Source organism: Oratosquilla oratoria, chromosome 39 (genome assembly GCF_046742065.1).
Source record: "Oratosquilla oratoria isolate Oo_2021 chromosome 39, ASM4674206v1, whole genome shotgun sequence".
In the NCBI taxonomy this organism is placed as follows: Eukaryota; Metazoa; Arthropoda; class Malacostraca; order Stomatopoda; family Squillidae; genus Oratosquilla; species Oratosquilla oratoria.
Window position 1 is genome coordinate 35,421,300 of NC_134815.1, and position 20,097 is coordinate 35,441,396.

Sequence of the window (20,097 nt, forward strand, 5' to 3'; positions counted from 1 at the left end):
TGATGCAAAACTACTAAAGAAAGTAAGTACAGAGGAAGACTGTTTGCCATATACAGTATATAGATGACATGGATGAAGGTGTGGAATGTTATATAAACTTTTTTGCACATGATGCAAAACTACTAAAGAAAGTAAGTACAGAGGAAGACTGTAAATCAGTACAGAAAGGGCACTATAAAATTGGTACAAAGGAAGTAAAAAAAAAAGTTAGCTCAGAAAGGGACGTAGGAGTAAGTAATTATCAGCAAAGACATGTCACCAGACAAACATATCAACAAAATAGTTGGAGAAACCTTAAATTTATTAAAATCAATGAAAGTGGCCTTTGACTACTTGGATGAAGAAATGATAAAGAAAATATTAGTCACACTGATAAGACCAAGATTAGTATGCTGCAACACTATGGACACCCAGTACTGAAAAGAATATAAAGAAATTAGAAAAAATTCAAAGGGTAATGATAAAGTTGGCACCAACCTTCTCTAAGTTGACATACAAACAAAGATTGTCCAAACTTGAACTACCAACCCTGGACAAAGAAGAGAAAAAGGAGATCTACTGACTACAGAATTATGAAAGGGATGGAAGTCCTTGTTATAATTTAATAAAGTGTGATAAGAGAAAAGCAAGAGGACATGAAAAGAAATTCAAAAAGGATAGTTATAGAAGAAATCTGAAAAAGAATAGTTTCCCACACACAGTGGTGGATATTTGGAATAAATTGGATAAGGCAACAATGTCTACAAAACCTATACAAGAATTTAAGAACAAACTTCATGGTGCAAGATACAAAGATGGGTCACTACAACCATAGCTCCCTTCCCTTATAATACAACTAGGTAAATACATACATATAAACAATTTGGCTTTAGACATGGAAGATTATGTGCCACTAACTTGATTTATTTTTACTTGATGCTAATAGAAATAATGCAAGAAAGGGACTGATGGGCTGATTGTGCTTTCCTAGATTTAAAAAAGGCATTTGATGAAGTACCACACAAAAATGATACTAAGAAAACTCAAAGTAATAGTAGGTGTACAAGGAAAGTTATTGAAATGCATGGAAGATTTCTTAAACGGAAGAAAAATGAGGGTGGTGCTTAAGAGACAAAAACTCAACCTAGGAAGAAATGAAAAGTGGCATCCCACAAGGTTAAAAACTAAGAGTGTCTTACACAAATATAGATGGATTAATAACAGGATTGAATGAGGTGAATGATTATCTGAAGGAAAAAGAACCGGACATAATGGGAATTGTAGAAACGAAATTAAAAGGTCCACTACCACCCAACAGTGTAGGACATGACGCATATGATTATTGGATTAGAAACAGAGAGACAAAGCAAGGGGGTGGAGTTATGTTCCTGACTAAGAAGGATATAAACATGAAGAGTGTTACATATGGAAAGAATACAGTAGAGATGATTATGATCGAAGTGGAAGACAGAGATAAGAAGAACAGAAAGTTTGTGATAAATTATGTGCCTCCAAAAACAGCCTCGTGGGAAGAGAGTGAACATAAAAGTATGTTAGAGGACACAAAGATAACATTAAATAAGATAATGGAAGATGGAGGAAAAATAGTTATGATGGGCGACTTTAATTGCAAAGAAGTCTGGTGGGAAGAGATGACAGTAAAGGGTGGAGACGGCTCATGGGGAAATGTTCTACTCGAGATGATTATTGACCATACAATGACACAGTGGATACAGGAGAACACTAGGTATAGAAATGAAGAAGAACCATCGAGACTAGACCTAATAATCACATCTGAACCTAGAATAGTAGAAAAGATTGAATATAAAACACCAATAAGTAAAAGTGACCATATACTGATTGAACTGGAACTAAATGAGGAAAAATACATGAAAAAAAATGAACATCCCAAGCCCGGATGAGAAAGGAGGAGGGTTGTTACGACAGGCCTAGCTAGCCGGTAATGTAAAAAGTCTTCTGCTCGTGAAACTCCACGACCAGCCTCGGAATCCAGACGGCGCTTTGGTAAACGAAATCGGAAACGTAAAGGAAATTCACACAAGACACTCCACAAAGTAAGACTTGCAACATTGCAACATATAGAGACAAAGAGGAAGAAATCTTGGAGATGATGAATGAAAGATAGACATTATAGGAATGGCAGAGACAAGACATTGGGGAAAAGATGAAGGAAGAGACCTTGGAGGGGGATATACCTTAATGTACTGTGGATCAGAAGAGAGAGGGAGAAGGCACAGGGTAGCTATGATAGTGGGACCAAGACTGACGCAGTATATTCAAGAGGTGAAATTGATCAATGAAAGATTAATGAAGTGTACAATACGAATAAAAGGAAGAAAGTACAATATATATCAAGTGTATGCACCACAACAGGGATGTCCTGAAGAAGAAAAAGAAAATTTCCTGGATCTTTTAGAGGGAGAATATGAGATTCTAGATGGCGATATAGGACTTTTGATTGGTGATTTTAATGCTAGAGTAGGAAAGGAAAGAGAAGGAATAGAAAGTATAATAGGGACATTTGGCGAAGGGACGAGAAACTCAGAAGGAGAAAAACTGATAGATTACTGCATGAGGAACGGTTTGAAAATAATGAATGGCTTTTATCAACATAAAGAGGAACATAAATTCACTAGATATAGATGGAATCAAAATACAGGACAGTTTGATCAAAAATCAATTATCGATTACATAATATGTTCAGACAGAAGAATATTCACCAATATAAAGGTAATACCAGGAGTGAGTTTAGATTCAGATCACAGGTTACTGGTGGCTGATCTTAAGATTGGTAAGGTAAAACCACGGCAATGTAGAAAAAGAAAAATATTTAAAACAAAAAGTTTGCAAGAGGAAGATAAAAAGAATGCTTATAAAACTAAACTTACACAAAAATTAGAGAAGCAAAATGATGAGGAAAAAGAAAGATGGCACATTATGAAAGAAGCAATCAGTGAAGTAGCAGAAGAAACTTTAGGGGTAGAATGGATCGGAGGAAATAGAAGACACACACCTTGGTGGAATGAGGAGGTCAAACAGGCAATAAAAAACAAAACTTTAAAGTTAAGAAAGTGGCTAAGAAGACGAACACCGGAAAGCCAAGCAGAATATGTACTGGCAAGGAAAGAAACAAATCTTGCAAAATATCAAACAAAGACAGAGACATGGAAAGAACTGGGAGAGAGATTGACAGAGGATTTGCAGAAAGGGAAAAAGTTACTATATGGTATAGCAAAGTCATATAGAAAAAGCAAGGCAAAACAATATAACATTAAAGACCTAGAGGGGAATGTTCTTACAGATCAGGATGAGATAGACAACAGATGGACAGAATACTTCCAGGAGCTCCTAAATGCAGGAAATGAGGAACAATGGCAAGAGGCGGAGGAAGATTTAGATGGAGAAGAACATGATGAAATCACACAAAAAGAAATTGAATGGGCATTGAGAGAAATGAAGAATTCCAAAACACCAGGAGTAGATGAAATATCAATAGAGCTAATAAAGGAAGGAGGAAATGTAGTACAGCAAAATATATTGAAGCTCATAAATAAGATCTATAGAGAAGGAAGAATACCAGAGGAGTGGGGTAAAACCCTAATAGTCCCAATTTTCAAAGGTAAGGGTGATGCTGGAAATTGTAACAACTATAGAGGGATTTCCCTAATACCCCACATCACAAAGCTATACGAGAGAATAATTGAGAGAAGAGTAAGAGACCTAGTAGAACCTTCATTAGGAGAAGAGCAGCATGGTTATAGAAGTAATAGATCAGTAACGGATTTAACTTTTGGACTAAGGATGGTAATAGAGAAGGCATGGGAATATAACCAAAGCCTATACATCGCTTTCATTGATTTACAGAAAGCTTTTGATTCAATACCTCGCGAAAAGGTATGGAGATGTATAGAGGAGAGGTATGGTATCAAGGGACATCTAAAGAAAGCTATAAAAAGTTTGTATTACCCCTGTGTATGCAGTGTTAGAACATCAAAGGGGGCAGAAAAGTGGTTCCCTGTAGAAACAGGGGTTAAACAAGGAAGTGTGTTATCCCCTCTGCTTTTTATAGCATATATGGAAACTGTAATAGAGGATTTTAAAGAAGGTAAAGAAGAAAATTATAAGAACAGAATAATGGCTTATGCAGATGATATAGCTGAATGGAGCACAGATAGGGAAGAGATCAAAGAAGACATAAAAAGGTGGAATGAGTGCTTTATAAGGTAAGGCATGAAAATGAATGTAGAAAAGACAGAGATACTGATCGTTTGCAGAAGAGAGGAAATAAGATGGTAAAAAATACAAACATCTTCAAATATCTTGGAAGTGTAGTCACTAAGGAGGGTGGAAATAAGAGATATTTCAAAAAGAATAAATAGATTTAGTGCAAATGTTAGAGCTCTCTGGCCAATAATAAAAGAAAAACATGTACCTTTAGAAGTGAAAAGGATTATTTTCAATACTGTCTTGTCTCCTACCCTAACATACGGCTCAGAAAGTTGGGTAATGACAAAAGTAGACATAAGCAGGATTCAGGCAGCGGAAATGAGACCATTAAGAGCCATAGTTGGAAAGACGAGGAGAGATAAATTGAAAAATGAAGACATAAGGAAAAGCATTGGCGTCTGTTCCATGCTAAGCAAAATAGATGCTGCCCAGTTAAGATGGTTAGGACATTTAGAAAGAATTGATGGAGAAAGAATTGCAAGGGAATGCTGGGAGTGGATGGCGGATGGAAGAAGGCCAAGAGGAAGACCGAGAAAGAGATGGAAAGAAAATGTTGAAGAAGCCCTCAGCAGACATGACTTGCCCAACATCGAAACTCTGAGGGAGGAAGGGGCCTTCCATGATAGAGCCAGATGGAGGAACATGCTGGGACCACTGACAGGCATAACGCCTACTACTGGGAGCTGAAGTAAGAAGTAAGAAAAGGAAGAATGATGTATGAAAAATCAAACTTTGATAAAATAAGAGAATTCTTTCAAAAAGAAAACTGGGAAGGAATATACAAAGAAGAAACAACAGTGGAAGAGAAATGGAATATTTTGACAAAAATTTATAAAAAAGGAGTGGAAAAGTATGTCCCAAGACAAAAACAAGAAAAAGAATATGTAAAGTGCTGGTACAACAAAAGTTGTAGGGAGTTAAAGACAAAAGAGACAAAGATTGGACCAAATGGAAAAAATATAAAAGACCTGAAAAATGGAAAATATATACTTGTTATAGAAATGAGTATGTACAAGCGTGCAGAGAGGAAAAGAGAAAATATGAAAAAGATGCCATAGAAAAATGTAAAGATCAACCAAAACTATTTTACAGATTTGTAAACAGCAAACTGAAAAACAAACAAGATTTGGAGAAATTAAGACAAGGAGTTGAATACACAGAGGAAATTGAAATGGCGGAAATTATGAACAAGCATTTTAAATCAGTGTTTACAAGGGAGAACATACAACCTGAAGAGATCGAATGGAAAGAAAGTCCCCCCATGAAAGAAATAGAAGTAACTAAGAATGAAATACTGAAACACTTGAGTAATCTTGATGTCAGAAAATCGCATGGACTAGATGAAATAGCAAACTGGATTTTGAAAGAATGCAGGAATGAACTGGCAGACAAAATACATAGCATAATAAACAGTTCCTTGAAAGAAGGAAAAGTCCCAGAAGATTGGAAAAAAGCAAATATAGTACCTATATATAAAGGAGGAAATAAAGAAGACCCTACCAACTACAGACCAGTCTCTCTAACAAGTACAATAGCAAAAATTTGTGAAAGAATTGTCAAAAGTAGATGGGTAAAATATTTAGAAAAAAAAACAATGTGCTAAATCCAAGGCAATTTGGATTCAGACAAGGACGATCATGCATCACCAGTTTAATATGTTTCTATTCAAGGCTAATAGATATAATACAAAAAAGAGATGGATGGGCTGATTGTGCATTTCTAGACCAAAAAAAAGCTTTTGACAAAGTACCACATAAGAAATTGCTTAAGAAATTAGAAACTGAAGGAGGAATACAGGGCAAACTGCTTAAATGGATGGAAAACTTTTTGCAAGAAAGAAAAATGAGAGTAGTGATAAGAGACAAACACTCAAAATGGGATGAAGTAATAAGTGGTGTTCCTTCTGGCCCCAATAATGTTTGCTATATATATTAATGATATGGATGACGGAATTGAAAGTTATATGAGCTTCTTTGCAGATGATGCAAAACTGTTGAAAAAAGTGAACACGGAAAAAGATTGTGAGTCACTACAGAGTGATCTAATAAAGTATGGGAATGGAGTAGGAAGTGGGAGATGGAGTTCAACACTAAAAAGTGTAGTATAATGGGATTTGGAAAAAGCAAAAACAGAATAACAGGAGCATATAAATTGGGAGAAGAAGGAATAAAAAAAAATAGAAAATGAAAAGGACCTGGGAGTCATTGTTATGAATAATATGTCACCTGAGAAACATATGAATAAGATTTTTGGAGAAACTTATAATTTAATGAGAACAATCAAAGTGGCATTTACATACCTGGATGAAGAAATGGTGAAGAAAATTCTAATCACTGATAAGACCAAGATTGGAATATGCAGCAACGATATGGTCACCAAGTACAAAAAAATGTATAAAAAAAACTTGAAAGAATACAAAGAGCAATTACAAAATTGGCACCAACACTCTCAAAACTATCATATGAAGAGAGACTAGCAAAACTTGAACTACAGACACTAGAGCAAAGAAGAGAGAGAGAGGAGATTTGATAGCTATTTACAGAATCATGAAAGGCATAGAAATTATTGATAGAGAGAATCTGATAAAATGGGATGATAGAAATACAAGAGGACATGGAAAGAAAATCAAGAAAGACAGCTATAGAAGAGATCTGAAAAAGAACAGCTTTCCTCACAGAGTAATAGACAGTTGGAACAAGTTAGATGAGAAAGTGGTGTGTGCAAAAACAATACATAAATTTAAAAATAGTTTAGATAAAATGAGATATGAAGACGGGACACCACGAGCATAGCTCCTCTTCCCATAAAATACAACTAGGTAAATACAACTAGGTAAATACACACAAGGAACAGTTCTGGCCCCAATAATGTTTGCTATATATATTAATGATATGGATGACGGAATTGAAAGTTATATGAGCTTCTTTGCAGATGATGCAATACTATTAAAAAGTGAACACGGAAGAAGATTGTGAGTCACTACAGAGTGATCTAAATAAAGTATGGGAATGGAGTAGGAAGTGGGAGATGGAGTTCAACACTAAAAAGTGTAGTATAATGGAATTTGGAAAAAGCAAAAACAGAATAACAGGATCATATAAATTGGGAGAAGGAATAAAAAAAGTAGAAAATGAGAAGGACCTGGGAGTCATTGTTATGAATAATATGTCACCTGAGAAACATATAAATAAGATTTTTGGAGAAACTTATAATTTAATGAGAACAATTAAAGTGGCATTTACATACCTGGATGAAGAAATGGTGAAGAAAATTCTAATCACTGATAAGACCAAGATTGGAATATGCTGCAACGATATGGTCACCAAGTACAAAAAAATGTATAAAAAACTTGAAAGAATACAAAGAGCAATTACAAAATTGGCACCAACACTCTCAAAACTATCATATGAAGAGAGACTAGCAAAACTTGAACTACAGACACTAGAGCAAAGAAGAGAGAGAGGAGATTTGATAGCTATTTACAGAATCATGAAAGGCATAGAAATTATTGATAGAGAGAATCTGATAAAATGGGATGATAGAAATACAAAAGGACACGGAAAGAAAATCAAGAAAGACAGCTACAGAAGATATCTGAAAAAGAACAGCTTTCCTCACAGAGTAATAGACAGTTGCAACAAGTTAGATGAGAAAGTGGTGTGTGCAAAAACAATACATGAATTTAAAAATAGTTTAGATAAAAGGAGATATGAAGACGGGACACCACGAGGATAGCTCCTCTTCCCGTAAAATACAACTAGGTAAATACACAAAGAAAATGGAGGCCGAAAGGGGTTCTATTGGAGAGCCATAGACATGAGGCTGAGGAAATGGTATGCATTTGTGAACACACATTTCTAGTGTTTTTATTTTATACACACACACACATATATATGTGTGTGTGTATATGTATATATATATAATATATATATATATATATATATATATATATATATAGCAAACTGTAAATCCAAGATTTGGAGAAAAGATACACTGTTGAAAGATTAACTGCATATTTCAACCATTGTTTTTGGTCCTCTTTCCCCTGAGGAGGACCATGGATGGTGTTAGCAATATACAGGTAATCTTTCAATAGTGTTTCTTTTCTCCAAATATGGGATTTACAGTTTATCTTATGAATATGTTAATATGTTAGAACATTTATTTGCTGGGACATATACACATTTATATATGTGCATATATCAGGGTCTGTATTGGTGGTGATATATAAGAAGGATACTATTAGTTCTGCTAAATTTAGCATAAGAAAAAATAATGAAAAATAATCTAAAAATTTGCAGATGTCCCTATGCAGCTTTATGAAGCCAGATTTCTTCAGAACCACCGCTGTGGTTATGTACTGAGGCCCGAATTGCACTGGAATCCATTCTTTGATGGAAGAAATATGAATGCTATGAGGGAATTACCATCTCATGTTTTCCAAATCAAGGTAATTGCACTGCATTATATTTTTAAATATTTTATATAACTATCCCATTACAGGCTTAAGAAGTTTATATTGTCTTTGTGATAATGAACTCATTCCCATATGTCTCTCTTGTGGGACACTCACAGGTTCCAGGTAATCAGCAACACCCCCAGATTGGTCCATAAGTCATTTAAAGAAGAAATATTTTGTTGTCTAGGGATGGCTTAAGTAGGGCAGTGTAAGATGAGGTGTTCAGTGTCTTCTATGTGATGGTTGCATCTGGGGCAGTTTGTTTCTCTGGCTAGGTTTATTCTGTGTTGATGTTGACCTGAATGCAAATGTGCAAGTATGGTTTTTGCTTCTCTTGGGAGGGATTTTTCTGTGGGCCTAATACCTACAAGGTTTGGTGGAGAAGGGACTATGGTGATTGGTCTAAGACTGCTTGTTCTATGATTTGAGTGTGACTGTTTTTGTATCAGTGTGATGTGTGGTGCATGTGGAAGGTTGTTGTATATATTTGAGTAGTACACTAATGTAGTTTTTTCTTTTTGTTGCATTCAGTTGGTTGTGCTTATGTGGTGTAATGAGATGGGTGAGTGGGGTTGAGGGCTTTTGCATAGTATTCTGTGACATTGATTTTCTTGTGTGATTTCTATGATGAGGAGTTTGGTTTCTGTGAACTGGTGTTCTATTAGGGTGATTTTGGTGCATCCTATTATTATTCTGTATGCTTTATTTTGAATAGTATGTAAGGTGTCTATATTTTTCAAAATTGTTGCTGTTGTTGTTGTTATTGTTCCCTAGACTGGCAGAACATTTTTGTTTTTCTAATTGGAAACTGCTGTAGAAGTGTAGCCAAGTGTGGTTCTCAAGAACTGTGTACAGACTGTGATTAATTTCATTCTGCTGTCCAAAGCCCACACTTATGACTGATTTTAGCATGTGTATTTTCTTGGGGATTTTCAATATTAGCTTTGATGGGTGGACAGAAGGCTATGTGTCAAAAGTGAGGCCTAGAAAGTTAAGATTCTTTTCCAGTTTTACTTCTGTATTTTCTTTGATTCATGGTTGTCTGGAAGGAGTAGTGTAACCACTCACTCTTCATTTCTAAACCTGACACATGCTCTACCACTCTTGTAAAAACTCTCAACAGCTCCTAGGAGCTTTCCTCCTATCCCATACATCTGCAATACCTCCCACAGTGCCTTCCTGTCTACCCTGTCATAAGCCTTTTCCAAATCCATAAAAGCCCCCAAAAAATCCTTACCTTTTCCTATAGCTTTCTTACATATCTGTCTTACCACAAAAATCTTATCTACACAACCTCTACCTGTCCTAAACCCACACTTTTCCTCACCAATTAGTCTGTTCCTATCCTAATCCTCTTAATCAAGACCCTCCCAAAAGCCTTCCCAACTATTAAGCTGATCCCTCTGAAACTACTATGCTCACACTTGTCCCCTTTTCCCTTGTAAAGTGGAACTATACAGGCACTCCTCCAGTCCTCCAGCACTCTACCCTCTCTTAAATATTAAATAAACTCACCAGCCAGTCCACAATCACTGTACCTCCTTTTTTCAGACATTCTGCATGACATCCATCCAACCCAGGTGCCTTACCTGCTTTCATCATCTTAACAACTGCCTTCACTTCACCTTTCCTTATTTCTCCTCCATTTTCCTCACTCATCACAGTCATTTTTTAGCGTTTCCCACTGCAATTACCTTTCCTTCCCTATCCCCCTTCATATTTAGTAACTCCCTAAAATACTCTGCCCATGTTCCTCTTACTGCCTTCTCTTCCATTATCATCTCTCCATCTGCACCTTTTACCTTTTCTTCTCTACTTGATTTGCCTCCTCTTCCTCTCTTAATTTCTCTCTAAAACATCTTTTTATTACTTTCAAAATTTTCTGTCATACTCTTACCCCATTTCACATCTGCTCTCCTCTTTGCTTCCTTTATCTTATGCTTTACTTCCCTTCTCTTTTCTTTGTACCTCTCATATGATTCCCTCATCCTATTTTGTAACCAATCTGTGAAAGCTTGCTTCTTCTCTTCTACACCCTTCTTTGCTTCCTCATCCCACCACTCACTACTCTTCCTTCTATTTCCTCCCATCCTCCTTGTTCCACACACCATCTTTGCACACCTTGTGACTCCCTCCTTGAACCATTCCCATTCCTCCTCCACTCCTAGCTCTACTGTATCCATCACTCCCTCCCACTCCTCTCTCAACTTCTTGTACTCCTTTTCTTTCTCATTTAAGCAGTTCACTCTAAGCACCTCCCTATCTTTTGTCCTCCACTCTCAACTTACCTTCCACCAAAAAATTATATGATATTCCCCCACTCTCTTCTCTTAGAACATGTACATCTGTAACTCTTCCTACTATACTCCTATTTACCACTACATAGTCCATTAATGCTCCATCCACCACCCTCTCCCATGTGTACTTATGCTTGATTTTCTTCCTAAACACTGTATTTGCTATCATCAGCTCTCTTTCTAGACACATCTCCACCATCAACTCTCCACTATGATTCTTTCCTGGAACTCCACACTTCCCAACCACTCTATCTATTGGTTCATTTCCTACCACATTGAGGTCTCCTAGTACCACTACATTGATGTTTCTCCCTAATCAACCCTATGCATTTATTTAAATCTATCCAAAAAGTCTCCCTTTCTTCTACACTCATTTCACTATCAGGCCCATATACACTTACAAAAACCCACATCTCCCTTCCCAGTTTCACATTGTCCTTGAAGAAACCTTCCACTCCACTACATGTTTACCTATCTCTTCACTTACTAGTATAGCCACCCCTTCTCTCCTTTGTCCTCTCTTCACTCCTGAGAACCTCCCAACCACACTCCCAAACTCACACTTGCCCCTCCCTCTCAACTTAGTTTTCCTCAAAGCCAACACATCCATCTTTCTTCTCACAAACATACTCCCTATCTTTTCCCTTTTACTCTTATCTGTACCACATCCATACACATTAAAAGACCCAAACCTTAGGGTACTGGTTGAAAAACTCCTAGACCCTCTTATGCTCTTACTTTTTTTTTTAGGAATGTCCCCTGTGCTCCCTTGTAAGAGAGAAAAAAAGCTTTTGGTGTATGTACCAGGGAGGTAGCCAAAGTCAAAAGGCATATACCCATCCCCACCCATTCCACTCCCATCCACCACCTTTTCCTCCCTTAGCTCCTTTTGGATCATGGTCATGGATCATGGTCATCCCTGTATCCCACCCCTGCCCTGGATCAGAACCTGAAATTGTAGACAGAATAGATTACAAAACACCAAAGAGTGACCATGTACTAATAGAATTCGAACTAAAAGAGCAAATAGACCTAAGAAGAAATGAGAAATATAGAATAGGAAGACCAATGTACAACAAAATGAATTTTGAGAAATTTAAAAATTTCTACCATAATGCGAACTGGGAAAAATTCCTAAATGAAGAATCAAGGATGGAAGAGAAATGGAACATACTAAAAGAAATTTATAATGAGGGTGTGATCAAATATGTTCCACAACAAAAGCAAGAAAGAATATACATAAAGAACTGGTACAACAAAAAATGTAACGAAGCCAAGGATAAAAGAGGCAAAGCCTGGAAAAAATGGAAAAAAAGAAAAAAAAAGAGAGAAAATTGCAAACATACATAAAACTAAGAAACGATTATGTAAAAATATGCAGAGAAGAAAAGAGAAATTATGAAAAGAAAATAATAGAAAAATGCAAGGAACAACCAAAACTGTTTTATAGATATGCGAACGGTAAACTAAAAAACAAGCAAGAAATAGAAAAGTTGTGCCAAGGAAGTCATGAATACACAGAAGAACAAGAAATGGCAGAAGTTATGAGTAACCACTTCAAATTGGTTTTCACAATTGAGAACACCCCTAACTGTGAGGGAACAGAGAGACAGAAATCCCCCCCCAATGAAAGAAATAACTGTAACAAAGAAGGAAATCAGCAACCAAATAAAGAACCTTGATGTCAGAAAATCGCATGGTCCAGATGGAATTGCAAATTGGATATTGAAGGAATGCATAGAGGAATTAACAGATAAAATACACACTATAATCAAATGCTCGCTCAAAGAAGGAAAGGTACCACAAGACTGGAAAAATGCAAACATAGTACCAATATACAAAGGAGGAAAAAAGGAAAATCCAACTAACTACAGACTGGTCTCCCTAACAAGCACAGTAGCTGAAATATGTGAAAAAGTGATCAAAAATAGATGGGTTAAACACCTGGAAGAAAAATCTATACTAAACCCATGCCAATTTGCTTCTACTCGAGACTAATAGATATAATAGAGAGGGATGGATGGGCAGACTGTGCCAATTGAGACCTATAAAAGGCATTTGACAAAATACCACTCAAGAAATTAATAAGAAAATTAGAATAAATAGGTAGTATTGCAGGTAAATTATTAGAATGGATGGAAGATTTCCTGACTGGGAGAAAAATGAGAGTAGTAATTAGAGACAAATGCTCGAAATGGGAAGAAATGATAAGTGGTGTTCCACAAGGGTCAGTGCTGGCTCCAATCATGTTTGCCATATACATAAATGACATGGATGAAGGAATTGAATGTTATATGAATTTCTTCGCAGATGACGCAAAAATATTTAAGTAATAGCAGAAGAGGACTGTGATTCATTACAATCAGACCTGGACAAAATCTGGAAATGGACTCAAAAGTGGGAAGTGAAGTTATCAAGAAGTGTAGCATAATGGAGTTTGGAAAAAGCAAAAACAGAATTTCAAAAAATTACAAAATTGGCAAAGAAATAAAAAAGTGCACTCGGAAAGGGACCTTTGAGTATTAATCAGCAAAGACATGACACCTGATAAACATATAAACAAAATAGTTGGTGAAACCTACAACCTATTAAGGTCAATGGAAGTGGCATTTGACTACTTGGATGAAGAAATGATAAAAAAAATATTAGTTACATTAATCAGACCAAAGCTGGAATATGCAGTGAGACTATGGACACCCAGTACTAAAAAGAATACAAGGAAACTAGAAAGAATACAGAGAGCAACAACAAAGTTGGCACCAGCTCTTTCCAATTTAACATACAAACAAAGATTATCGAAATTGGAACTACCAACTCTAGAGCAGAGAAGAGAAAGAGGTGATCTACTGACTATATTTAGAATCATGAAAGGAATGGAAATCCTTGACAGGAATGATTTACTTAAAAATGACAATGAAAAAACAAGAGGTCATGAAAAGAAACTCATAAAGGATAACTATAGAAGAGATCGGAAAAAGAATAGCTTCCCACACAGAGGGCTGGATATATGGAATAACTTAGATAAAGAAACAGTGTGTGCAAATACCATTCAAGGTTTTAAGAAAAACCTTGATACTGAAAGATACAAAGACGGGTAACTATGAGTATAGCTCCCTTCCTGTATAATACAACTAGGTAAATTTGAATAATATAGGTTAATTATGTACCAGGTGTCATACACCAAACCTGCATAAAGCAACTTTCATTGTAAACATGGTATGCTGCTGTGTTGGATTGGGACAGGCATCACTGTATATTACTGCACTGTAATATGTTCTGCACTATATCTGTTCACATAGTCTTGACTGACCCCATATGTGATATTGAATGTATGTTTTATGCAGTCAATATCAATTCTGCTGCCCTCTTTAAATCTTTCCTTTACCACATCTACAACTCATTTTATTGGTGTGGTTTTTTCACCAAGGATAGAAGTGTTGGCTATTCCTGATAAAATACTAATACTAGTCTTGGCTGAGCTTGTCAGTAAAGAACATTTGGAAGACATTTCATGTCATCTTCTGAAGATATTAAGAGGTGTACAGACTCCTTCAGTGTGGTGATAGATTTTGTTCTGTTAATGCCAGAGAATTGTATTCAGTTGAAATTCATTTTAGGTAAAATAGGGTCTCAATTCAAGTGACGCTGATGAAGAATTACAGCTGTTCAATTGAAATCTTGTAAATGATGGAAATATTCTTTGGACATTAACACTAATTTCCTATCTTGCTTCAGCTGATTGCCGGCTTACTCCATGTAAAGATTGACAAGAAAGGGTGGACGCCAAGGATTGAAATAGAAATCATTGGCTGCAGATTTGATAGTGACAAAAAATGCATAGGAGGGTTTGTAGGTAAGGTTCTATTTATTCTCAAGTAGGTCCCTTTCAATTGATCATGAATATAACACATACGTACATAAATATACCAAAAAGGCCCTTTCCCTTTGTAAGGTATCATATCAAGACAGCAAAGCATGGCTCATAATCATGGATTTATATTGGACAAATTTAGATTTAAGAGAGAAATAGGCAAGAACTGGTTTACCAATAGAGTGGTTAATGAATGGAATAGACTTAGTAACCATGTAGTGAATGCTGAAACTATTTGTTGTTTTAAGGGAAGGTTTGATAACTTTGGATAGCAATGATTGGTGGTAATGGACATGGAACTGTCTCTTGCAGTCTTTTTCAGTCTTATGTTCTTATATGGTAACTATAAAATAAAGTTACTGCTATGGAACACAAGAGAGGAAGAGAGAAGGAGTTTGAATGTGTTTGAGATGAGGTGTCTGAGAAATATGATAGGGGTAACTAGGCTGGATAGAGTGAGAAATGAGGAGGTGAGGAGGAGAACAGGGGTGGAAAGGGAGTAGGGAGATAGGGTTGATGAAAGAGTATTAGGATGGTTTGGACACATGGAAAGAATGAATGAAGAAAGACTAGTAAAAGAGGGATAGAAGGCAGATGTGGAGGGAGTGAACATGAGGGGACGTCCTAGGATGAGATGAATGGATGGGGTGAAGGGGGCTTTGGGGAAGAGGGGAATGTCTGTTGAGGAAGGACGGGAGAGGACAGAAGACAGGGGTGAATGGAGAATGGTTGTATATGGATGATGTTGTGATGCATGAGGTGGAATGGGTGGGGGGGGATGGGGGATGAGGTAGTATGTGTGAGCAAAATTTGATGCAGCCCGAAGGGATTTCTCCCAGTCTTCTACTTTTCTGCATGGGGGGACGGAGAGGGGGGGGGGGGGTCACCGATTTAACGAAGCGGCCTTGCTGTGGATGTGCTGTGCCTTGCGACACTGCTTCTGACCCAGGGCAGTGGACAGGGTGCAGGGATGACCCATCATCCAGGTGGTGCTAAGATAAGAGGGAGGGTGGAGGGGAGTGGAGTGTATTTAGGGATGGAATGGGTGGGAGTGATTTTATGCCTTTTTCTTCTTTTTGGCTACCTCCCTTGTAAGGGGGAAAAAGCCTTGGTATATGTATGTATGTATGCTACTTGGTACTGCTGAATGCTTGGTGAAAGAGGAAGCTTTCACTCTAGAAGTCCACTAATTTTTCAAAAGAAGTTGTCAATATTACTGTATACCTATTTTGGTATTATGGTGTTTGCTTTTCATTTTTCATTTCAGCTGGCAGCAAGGGAAACCCAGTCTGGTGTGAATGGGTGTATTTCAGAGTCTACGACCCAGCATCAGCTTTGCTTCGTTTTTCTGTTTATAATTTGGATCCAGGTCAAGGGAGCATGATAGGCCAAGCAACTTACCCAGTATGCTAAATGATATTAAAATTATTGAAATAACTCATCATGAATACATCTAATTAATCATTTGCGTGCTTATATTGTAGCATAAGAACCTAAACTGCTTTGTAAAAACATATTTTAAAAGCCATAGATTATTTTTTTTATTTGATCTTGGTATATCTTCAGAAACCTTCACACATTTGAACTGCATAATTATATTTATCCTCTCTTTACTACTCCCAAGCTTACTTGCATACGTGAAGGCTATCGGAGTGTCCCTTTGAAGAATGGCTTTTCCCAGGAACTTGAAATGGCAACATTACTTGTCAAAATGAAGGTATGTTTAGATTAGGTTTTTTAATGGTCCTTTCCTTAACTTCCATTAACAACAACTTTTGACTGCCTAATTTAAATATAGATATCCAAACTGTGAGCAGAATTAAACTGCAGAGATGAATTATCCAGTAGATTACAATGCTGAAGTTACAAAGGAAACTAATCATCTTCTCATGTTCTCGCCAGACATCCTTCTGCCAGAGCATATAATATATGTTTGATTGTGTGTGATGTGACCAGAGAGTGAACATGGCATCTGTTGGATTTCCTACCCTGTGTTGATATGTCATAAGTGACATAGTGGCTCATCAGTCTGTGTAGGTGAACTGTGTTTTTAGTTTATTTCATTTCTGCTTTCCTCACTCCCTTTATTAGTCTTTCCTTATTAAATTATTGTTTTCATATGCCCAAACCACTTTACTATTTTATTTTACTCTATCCAAAATTTTTCACTGTTTTTGTCACTTCTGCTACATAAAATTGTAGATGGAACTGTAATAACTTTGCATATTTGTTTTATTCATAAGCATAATAACATGAGAGTTCAGTTTTTATTGTCATATATATATATAGTAATTTCAGTGTTTGGTAACTTATTTTCTATTTTCCTTAGGAACAAAATAATGAAGATAGAAGCCATGTGAGGAATAAGAGACCAGGGAGAATAGATTGATTGAGAGCCGAGAAACAAGTTCCATAAAGATAGCCATTGGCATGTAATTGCTTTTACTAATTTGTGCAATTCATCACCACAGTCTTGGATTACATATGTGTGCATTTACCTAATTGTAGTACTGTATATATATATGAAAGCTAGGAGCAATGATCATTAGGTTCTGTCTCCTATTCTCCAATTCATATCATACTTAGCCTCAAATTCATGTATGGTTCCAACTTAATCTACATACTTGATTTCCAATTATCATATTTAGATTGGAACTCATGTATTGTTCCATCTTGGACTATATCACCTTCTAAGCTATTCCAAGTGTGTGTGTATATGTGTGTGTGTATTTATCTAATTTACCTAATTGTAGCATACAGGAAAAGAGCAACGCTTGTTGGGTCCCATCTCCTATTCTCTAATTTTTTATCATATCTAGACTCAAATTCATGTACAGTTCCAGCTTAATCTATATTCTTGATTTCCAACTATCATATTTAGATTTAAACTCGTATATTGTTCCAGCTTGGACTATTTCACCTTCTAAGCTATTCCATGTGTTTATGCATCTGTATGGAAAACTGTATTTTTTCACATCCTTTAGACGTATGGTCTTACTTAATTTGCTCCCATGACCTCTTAAAGCCCTCCCATCTTTAATCAGAAGATCTCTTCTGTCAATGCAATCTATCCCCTTTAGTGACCTGAATATACTGTAATACCTCTTTCCTTCAATCTTTCAAAGTTGGCAGACCCAGTGCTTTTAGTCTTTCCTCAAATGGTTTATCTGCCAGGTTAGGGACCAGTTTGGTTCCTGGCCTTTGTATTCTCTTGATCTTGCTTATATCCTTCACCCTGTGTGGGGACCGACCATACTATTGATGCACATTCCAGTCTTAGATCAGAGATTTGATGATTTTTTTCATCATCTCTTCATCCATATAGTGAAATGCCACTTTAGCCACTTCAGTACGAGTCAAACTCTTGCACGCAGCATCGGCTGCCATATGTACGATTCATCGCACTACTTGCATTATAGAATATAAATTCGCTGCTGTATTACTCGTTCTCTTTTACTGTGACTAATAATAAACACAGAAAACATTATCAAACCAGTTTACAGAATCTGGAGGTAACTCATGTACAACTACAAAAATATATATATATGTATATAATCAAGATGCCAACATTGGCATCCTCGTGTATTCACTCAAGCCTCATGATCCCTATGTAGTGGTTATTGTACCAAAGTGGTTAATCTTCAGCAGTAGTCCATATGTCTCTCACATTCTCCTGCCAATATACTCGTATCTGTCAGGTGACAAATATTTCACCTCTTTTACTTTTGTAATGGGCTTCTCAAGGAATAGTTTAACAATTTTTTTCCCAATACAGTAAAACCCCAATTATCCGAAAGCGGATTATCCGAAAAACGGGATTATCCGAAATTGATTTGGATAATGCAATTAAAATTAATTTTTTTTCTATACTAAAACATTATGAAACATCAAAAACATGAAAATAAATAAAAAATAACTACATATGTACTATATGTACTATTAACACATTTAAAATTGATAAGAACAGTTAAAATGAATACGTTTTAAGTGTACTACTTTGTTTAGCGTAGCGTGTGTTTGTTTGGTTTCATTGTTTACATCGTCAGTCGGCGGCAGTCACGTCACAGAGTTCACACTGGGCAGTCGCGTTCTACCTGTGCTTCGACCTCACTTCTTTCTACATCACCATGCCGAAAGAAACCGGGAAAAGGAAGAAAGTCATCCTTACCATACAGCAGAAGCTGGAGATATTGGACAAGCTGAAGGCGGGTCAATCGGATATGCGAGAAGTGTTTGAAGGATTCGACCGGGAGGTGCGAGAAGTGTTTGAAGGATTCGACCGGGAGGTGCGAGAGGTGAAGGAGGCCCTGGGTGATTACGAGATAGTTACAGAGGAGGACGTCCAGGAGTGGCTCACTGTGGATGAGGGGGGCCCAGGTTACGCTCTCCAATCAACCAAAGAAATAGCTGAGGAAGTGATGCACGGCCATGACAACGATGATGATGACGACGACGATGATCCTTCTGATCCTTCCATGTCTTTGGCAACAGTCCGGTCCCACATCGAAGGAGTGCTTCAGTTTCTTGACCAGCGACCCAGGGACATTTCAAATAGCAATCAACTGTACCCGATGATGCGAGCAGCACTGAGTGACGTCATCGAGAAACAGCTGTCTTGCCTTTTTGTATTTGCAGGGGGTGGGGGAAAGGTGAGGAAAATCCTAATCACCCTGATAAGACCAAGATAAATGATAATAAATTGACATATAACTAATGATAAATGAAAACCAAACCAATAATAACAAACAAACAGACAAATAATAACAAATAAACAAATTATATAAAATAAATGGCAGGCATTACAGCATCTTGCTTAGTTGTTTATCCAAATGAATCTTAAAGCTTTGAACTGAACTACATTGCACTGCCTCTGCAGGAAGTTTATTCCATTCATTAACTACACAGTTGATGAAGTTGTTTCTACCCACGTCCAAATTAAATCTATTTCCTGACAGTTTGAGATCATTATTTACATTAAGCGTGAATATTTTGTCACTATTGATGTTATCAATGCCTTTTAGAATCTTAAAGGCCTGTATCAAGCCACCTCTAAGTCTGCTTTTTTAGGGAAAACAGATTCATATGTTTTAGTTGATTTTCATATGATTTATTTTTTATATTTGGAATCAGTTTTGTGGCTCGCCGTTGTACCTTTTCCAGTCTGTCAGTCTCTAATGAGATTCAGTGACCACACAGAAACAGCATATTCCAAATGTGGATGAACTAATTTGTAAGAGACCAGT

The 20,097-nt window shown here is 36.7% G+C and overlaps 1 protein-coding gene across 2 annotated transcripts in view; it reads left to right on the forward strand.

Moving 5' to 3' along the window:
* Positions 1–18,409, forward strand: part of sl (small wing phospholipase C gamma 1) — a 182,958-nt gene extending 164,549 nt beyond the window's left edge. Inside the window, exons 21-26 of one of the 2 annotated variants that reach the window (XR_012965896.1) lie at positions 8,529–8,677; positions 14,719–14,836; positions 16,122–16,258; positions 16,479–16,571; positions 16,757–16,887; positions 17,184–18,409. Coding sequence is in view for 1 of the 2 variants with exons in the window: in XM_076176720.1 (XP_076032835.1) it covers positions 8,529–8,677; positions 14,719–14,836; positions 16,122–16,258; positions 16,479–16,571; positions 16,757–16,780 (521 nt within the window). In the remaining variant the exon portion in view is untranslated. Of the gene's footprint in view, positions 1–8,528; positions 8,678–14,718; positions 14,837–16,121; positions 16,259–16,478; positions 16,572–16,756; positions 16,889–17,183 lie in introns of those variants that run through there. The other variant, XM_076176720.1, reaches the window with a different exon arrangement.
* The last annotated feature ends 1,688 nt before the right edge of the window (positions 18,410–20,097 follow it).